Source organism: Gracilinanus agilis, chromosome 2 (assembly GCF_016433145.1).
Source record: "Gracilinanus agilis isolate LMUSP501 chromosome 2, AgileGrace, whole genome shotgun sequence".
Classification (NCBI taxonomy): domain Eukaryota; kingdom Metazoa; phylum Chordata; class Mammalia; order Didelphimorphia; family Didelphidae; genus Gracilinanus; species Gracilinanus agilis.
This window is the reverse complement of record NC_058131.1, coordinates 31,212,292-31,219,281: the sequence shown is the minus strand read 5'-3', so window position 1 is coordinate 31,219,281 and position 6,990 is coordinate 31,212,292. Positions and strand designations below refer to the sequence as shown.

At 43.3% G+C, this 6,990-nt stretch overlaps 1 protein-coding gene across 1 annotated transcript; it reads right to left on the bottom strand.

Moving 5' to 3' along the window:
* Positions 1–3,673: 3,673 nt before the first annotated feature.
* Positions 3,674–6,313, bottom strand: LOC123234511 (lithostathine-1-like). Its single transcript, XM_044660413.1, has 6 exons — positions 6,292–6,313; positions 5,773–5,859; positions 5,438–5,556; positions 4,947–5,084; positions 4,105–4,216; positions 3,674–3,741 (listed from the first exon to the last, which is right to left on the bottom strand). The coding sequence occupies exons 1-6, from the start codon at positions 6,311–6,313 to the stop codon at positions 3,674–3,676; spliced, it is 546 nt and encodes a 181-aa protein (XP_044516348.1).
* Between the last annotated feature and the right edge of the window lie 677 nt (positions 6,314–6,990).

Below are 6,990 nucleotides of genomic sequence, written 5' to 3'. Positions count from 1 at the left end.
ATATTCTACCAGTTCTCACTTCATTTCGCATCAGTTCATTTTGATTTTTCTAGGTTTTCTGAAAGTATCTGCTTATCATTTTCTTATGGCACAATGGTATTCCATTACAAAAATATTCCACAACTTGTTCAGTCATTCCCCAATTGATGGACATACCCTCAATTTTTAATTCTTTGCCACCATAAAAAGAACTGCTATAAATATATTCTGTACATAAGTCCTTTTCATTTTCTAATCTCGTAGGTATACATATCTATTAATTGTATTGCTGGACCAAAGAGTATGTATAGTTTTATAGTCCTTTGAGCATAGTTCCAAATTGCTCTCCAGAATGATTGGATTGGTTTACAACTCCATCAACAGTGTATTAGTGTCTCCATTTTCCCATATCACCTCCAACATTTGTCATTTTCCTTTTCTACCATATTAGCCAATCTGCTGGGGTGATATAGTACCTCAGTTATTTTAATTTGCCTTTCTCTAGTTAATAGTGATTTAGAACATTTTTATATACCTACAGAGACCTTTGATTTCTTCTTCTGAAAACTGCCTGTTCATAACCTTTGATTATTTGTCAATTTGGGAATGATTCATGTTTTTTATAAATTTGACTCAGTTCTTTATGTATTTGGGAAATGAATCCTTTATCAGAGAAATTTATTATAAAATCTTCGCCCTCCATATTCCTCTTTTCCTTCTAATCTTATATAAATTCATTTTGTGCAAATTTTTTGAATTTGATGTAATCAAAATTATCCATTTTTGCATCTCATCATTCTATCTCGTTTGCTCATAAATTTTCCTGTTATCCGTAGATTTGACAGATAAACTATTCCATGTTCCTTTAATTTCCTTATGGTAGTACCCTCTATGTCTAAATCATGTACCCATTTTGACCTTGTCTTGGTACGTGGTATGAAATGTTACTCTACATCTAGTTTCTGCCAAACTGCTTTCCAATTTTCTCAGCATTTCTTGTTAAATAGTGAGTTCCTGTCCAAAAAGCTTGGATCTTTGGGTTTATTTAGCCTTGGATTACTGTGGTCATTTACTATTGTGTATTATATACATAATCTATTCCAACAAGCCACCACTCTATTTCTTAGCCAGTTCCAGATTGTTTTGATGATTACTGCTTTATACTACACTTTGGATCTGATATGACTGGGCCACTTTACATTGGGAGAAAGGACAATGCCAGGATCTTTGAGAGCTGGAGAGGCAGAGATTTGCTCCTTGCAGCTGGAAGGAGCTGGCAGGGAGAAGATAGGACCCAGGAAAGTGGAGCCCATCTCCAGGATTCATGGACCATTAGAAGACTGAGACCAAATCAATGTCTACCTTGATCAAGGCACAAACTGCTTCTTCTGAGAAGAGAAATTGCCTCAACAATGAGCTTCTCCATGGGCTTCATGTAATCTGATATCCAGAGACCCGAGAGGACCATGAAACTCTCGGTGTGACAAGCTTAAAGACCTCCAAGAGGGAGAAAGGTGGCAAGGTCAAGGAAATATTTAATGAATCCCAAAGCATGACTGCTTGTGGGATAAGGAGACTGTTGCCTTCCTGATCCAAAGGGTCAGGCACTGGGTCAGGACCCCAAAATTCAATATCAAACTGCATTGTAGATAGGAAGAACATCTGAGAGTCAATGGGGCTTTTCCACACAGAGAGAGAAGACTAAGATGTAAGTTCAGGAAAGAACAATGGATCCCTCCTGACCTAGCAGCAAATCTTTGGGAGGGGATTTATTTTCTTAATTATATTTTTTTCCTAATTGCACACAGAAACATTTTTTTTTAGATTTTTTTTAAACCCTTGTACTTCGGTGTATTGTCTCATAGGTGGAAGAGTGGTAAGGGTGGGCAATGGGGTCAAGTGACTTGCCCAGGGTCACACAGCTGGGAAGTGTCTGAGGCAGGATTTGAACCTAGGACCTCCTGTCTCTAGGCCTGACTCTCACTCCACTGAGCTACCCAGCTGCCCCCCACACAGAAACATTTTTAAACATTCTTTTTCTGACATTTTGCAATCGAATTCTCTCCCTCTCTCTTTCCCTTTTCCTCATCCTGAGGTGACAAGCAATGTGAAGTAAGTCATACATGTGCTACCTGCCATTCATATTTTCATACCTGTCATGTTTTGAAAAAGACATCTGCATTCAGACTCCATCGGTGGATAGCCTTTTTCCTCATGAATCTCTTGACTCCTTGCATTGTTGATGATAGTTGTCATTCACAATTGATCACTGTATAATATTAATGTCATTGTGCATAATAATCTGGTTCTGCTTACTTCACTTTGCATTGCTTCATACAAGTCTTTTCAGGTTTTTTTCTGAAATTGTCTTGTTCATCATTTCTTAGAGCACAATATTATTCTGTTACAATCATACATCATAACCTGCTCAGTCACTCCCCAGCCGATGAATTTCCCCTCAGTGACCAATTCTTTGCCACCACAAAGAGATGATATAGTTTTGTAGGTCCTTTGTCCCTTTTTGTGATCTCTTTGGGGTATAAATCTAGTAGTAGTACTGATGGTTTGAAGGGTAATGCACAGCGTTATGGCCCTTTGAGCATGGTTCAAAATTGCCTAACAGCAATTCTAAACTGAATTGAAATAAGGATGTAACCATATAAATAGCATCTCTCCAGCTCTTCCTACTGGGTGCAGAGTTATAGGAGAAAGATTCATGGACTAGATATGAAACCCAATGATCGGTGTTTGAGATATTCTAACTTTGGAACTTTGGTGGTTTCTCTGAGCTTCAGTTTCCTCATCTCTAAAAAAACAAGGTTGTTTTCATGAACCTGACTTAAGGAAGGACTTTACAAACTATGAAATATCATTATAGTGAAAAATCAGAGGTTCATCCAAATAACTCAGAGGGACAGAACAGAAAGTTTATTCAAAGATCCAGAATCATTGGAGACTACTACAGAGCCATTCAGAGATATAACACAATGGGAAGAAATTTGAAGGAAAATCCTCCATAAGTCACATTATAGGAAGGAATCCACATAGGAAAGCACTATGCCTTCTCTCCCAAGAGTATAGAAAGAAGTAGAATTTTCTGCATCTAAGATCTAACTTAGTTTTTCAATTGTTTTGAAAATTTTTTGTCTAGAATTTTTGTCTAGAATAATGTCATTACCTCCTTGCTTAAGAATTCTCATTTTACCAGTATTTGTAAAAAGAACTGAAACTTGCTCTCTTCTACTTTTTTCTAAAAATATTGTGACCATTTATATTCAGGTTATGTATCTAAGCTAATTGTGTCTAAGCTAATCTTGAGCTAATTGTGGTATGTGGCATACAAAGTCCTGGGGCAGACAAAGCCATTCTGACATTTTGCAATTAAAATTCTCTCCCTCCCTTTTTCCCCTTTCCCCATGCTGAGGTGGCAAGTAATATGATATAAGTTATACATGTGCCATCATGCCATGCATATTTCCATATTTTTCATGTTGTGAAAAGATACGTATTGCACAGGGGAAAGTAGGAGGGAAAAGAAGTGGAGACAGTTGGGGAATGACAAAGGGAAGGGTAGGGGCTAGTGTGAGGAAATCAGATGAGAAGATTTTCTAGAAGTACAAAAAGATTATGGCCATGATCCTCACTTGGCTCCAAGGCAATAGAATCCCAAGCATGTCCTCTGGCTTATCTGCATTTAGGCTCTAAATTTGCACAGGTAGGGATATTTATTCTGACAAGATTCATCTTTCCAACGCTGGAACCCTGCAGAGAGATGGTTCAGGTTAAGTTGGGGGGACAGGTTTGAATGGGATGCCCTTAGTCTGATGACTGTGGCTTCTTGACCACAGGTTCTATACCCATTCAAGTTATCCCTTGTGATCCAAAAGAGAAGAGGGAGGAGAGAGGAAGGGGGAGGCAGGAGAGAGGAGAAGAGGAAATGAGAGAATCTGATCAGAGGAAAGGGAGAAAAGGACAGGAGAGAGGAAAGGGAGGAGATAAGAAGGAAGAGGAGAGTCCCTGCCATATTCGAGGAAGGAGGTATATTTTTGCATTTAAAGGTTCAGGCAGTGCAAGGAGAAGAGGGCAGATTGTAGAAATGGGAGAGTTTTTCTTTCTCTAGCTCACCTGCCTCAGGGGTCAGGCTCACACAGTAGTTGAGCCTGGTTGCCCTAGGGGAGCCCTTCTGCCAGGCTTGGTAGAGGTAAGGGACTTTGCTGCTCCATTGCCATCTGCGGTCCTGGGGGGAGGGCATGAATAATGAGACCCCTCCCAACCACCACCCCCTGAACCTCCACAGTTAACAAGTCAACTGCACATGCACCATTCTCAAGCCCCAATCCACACAGTCTTATTCTGTTTTCTATATCTTTGCAAATATATTACCATCGCTGATTCTGCTACTGCTGCTACAGGAACATCTCAGCACCAGCCTATTTCCATCTTCATGATGTCCTCTTTATGAGATCCAGGCAGAGCCTATGCCCAACTCACCGCCAGGAGCCCACCTTACTTTTGCCCCATCCCTTCTCTGACTGCCTTGAGCCTCAAAGGGAACCCTTGGCCATGGGTTTTCCAAGCTTGCTCCCCCAATCTCAGCTTTCCTGGCTGTCACTCTCATCCCCACCATCTTTGGAAGATGCTGAGGGCTGAGCCCACAGGTGGGCAAATAGACCTCTCCTTTTAATTAACACAAATGGGGCAGAGATGCAGGAAGGAGATGGGGGTGGCAGCGAGGAGCAAATGTCAAAGATCTGGCAACTAGAGGTGTAGCCTACCTCTGGCCCTCTGCAGTACACACTTCCCTTCTTTCTCCTACCCCAAATCCTCCTTCCCCCTAACTTCAATGTTCACATTTCTCCAGTTCTAATGCTTTCGCTTGAATCCTAGATCTCTAAGGTTGAGAGAAACCCATCCTTTTTCCCTTTTATTCTCCCAGACAGTAAGAGTGAGGGACTTCTGGATCACACCTTTTCAGCATCGTGCAGGCCAATCCAGACAGGGCTCTGGACATATCCATTCTCCATGATCATGGTAGCCACAAAAGAGGCCTCAGCCTCATTGAGTAGGGATGTCAAGTGGCCTGAGGGATATTCCTGGCACAGTGACTATGGACAGAAGAGATGGAGTTAGGGGTTACTGGGAGAGGCAGAGAGCAAATGAGGCCAGAGAAGGTTTCAGGAGAGCTTCAGGGAGTAGAGTGGGTATTAGAGGAAAAGAGAAAAGGTCTAAGAGGAGGGGACAATGGAGAAATAGCAATAGGGGGACAAAGATGGCCCTCCTTGGAAGTCAGTGTCTGGAGGACACAAAAAGAAAAGGAACCCAGCTCTGGAAATCCTTGAGAGGGGTGAGAGATAAGAGATTAGGAAATTCATTGTGACCTTCCTTCTGAATCCTAAAGGACAGTGAGATAGTGAGACAGATCCACCCACCCTCTCAGGGGTCCTTCTTTCCAACAAACCTCAGAACTGTTCCAGGTCTCCCTATGATAAAGTAGGCCATAGCAGTGGAAGCTATAGTAGGCAAAGTCCCCAGGGCAGGAGCTCCTAGCAGAGGGGGGAACAGGGACTTCCTCCTGGCCTAGGAGAGGAAGAAAAGGAGCTGCATGGGAGGGCAGCTGAGGCTTCTGTTCTCTGGATGTCAATCTTTAAATTCTAGAAAACTTCACCTTCTTCTTCCCTCCTCCTCTATCTCCATATTCTTGCTATCTCTTCCCATTCCCTCTTAATATGTTAAAATCCCAGGGTTTTGTAAGCCCAGGTGTGTAGTCAAAGGGGAAGATTTAGAAGGACTCACCTTGTGTCAGACCTGAAAGTGGCAGGCAGGTGAAGAGTAGCCACGAAAAGATGGGGGCCATCATAAGGGACGGCATCTCCTTTGGCTCTGGGGAAGGGAAAAGAGAAGTTTTCATCCCCGCCCCCCCCCGCCCCCACCCTGGGCATGTCTCAACCAAGGATCATAGAGAGATGGGGACAAGGAGGGTAGTTCAGATCTGAATAGACCCAAGTTCTTGCTCTTTTCCTGCTCTCTTGGCCCAGGCTAAGCCTGAATTGCTTTCTTCCTTTCCCCATCCTGGAGCCTCTGGAAATATGCTGTCTCTGGGGGCTGGACAGAATCTGGTTATGGGGGTATTGGGTGGGAGGGGAAGTGAGCAAAGGCCCCTCTTTCAGAGTTGTTTGGAAATAACCATTTACTGTCTTTTCCTTCCTAGACAATTGTCTCCTCACGTGAGATGCCTCCTCCTTCCACGTGGGAAGGGATGCCCTCAGGAGAGGTGAAGGATTCACCCTCTCAGACCCTCTCTGCCTCACTTACCAAATTGGCAGGGCTGAGCCATAGTGTGTCTGCAGACAGGGACAGAACCTTTATAGAGAGTGGGCCAAAGGGAGTGTAGACATTGGCAGGGTTGGAAGGTGACTCTACAGAGACCACTGGATGGAGTGGGGATCAGAGGACAAGTGTTGATAAGGGACAAGGGAATTCCTGGCAGAGGACGTGGTCTTTCTAAATTTACGTTCTGGAATGGGCATGGGCATTGCTTCCTTCCCAGAATACACAGGAGGCACACAGAGAGAACTGTTTTCTTCCCCAAAGGATGCCAGCTGCTTCATTCCCATAACCCTGAGAAACCTTGCTCAAGATTAGGGATTGGGGGAAGAGGGAATACACACGGGAATGAGTGAGCTTTCTGCAGAACCTGGATGGAGGAGACAAGAAGCTAGGAAACATGTGGCATTGGTGTGGGATACCAGGCAGACAGGTTGGTGTGCAGATGCTGACAGGATGGAACTCTAGGCATAATGGACTGGGGACATTTCCTCCTTTGACATCTGTACAGAATCAAACAAAATAACCTGAAGTCACCCCAGGGTGTTGAATGTGTCATTAGCATCCCATTTGCATTGTGGTTTGCTCCCCTCAAGTGGAGAAACAAGGAGAATCGTGGATGAGGGTCATGCAGACCAAGGTCAGCTATGGGTAAAGAGACATCAACTCCTTGGGAACAGCAGGGTA

Coding starts and splice junctions, on each gene's coding strand:
- LOC123234511 (XM_044660413.1), bottom strand. CDS start 6,313: ATGGCTCAGCCCTGCCAATTTG. Junction 4,217..4,946: donor GCCTGCACGATGCTGAAAAG/GTGTGATCCAGA, acceptor CCCTCCCCCCAG/GACCGCAGATGGCAATGGAG. Junction 3,742..4,104: donor GAGCCTGACCCCTGAGGCAG/GTGAGCTAGAGA, acceptor ATCTCTCTGCAG/GGTTCCAGCGTTGGAAAGAT.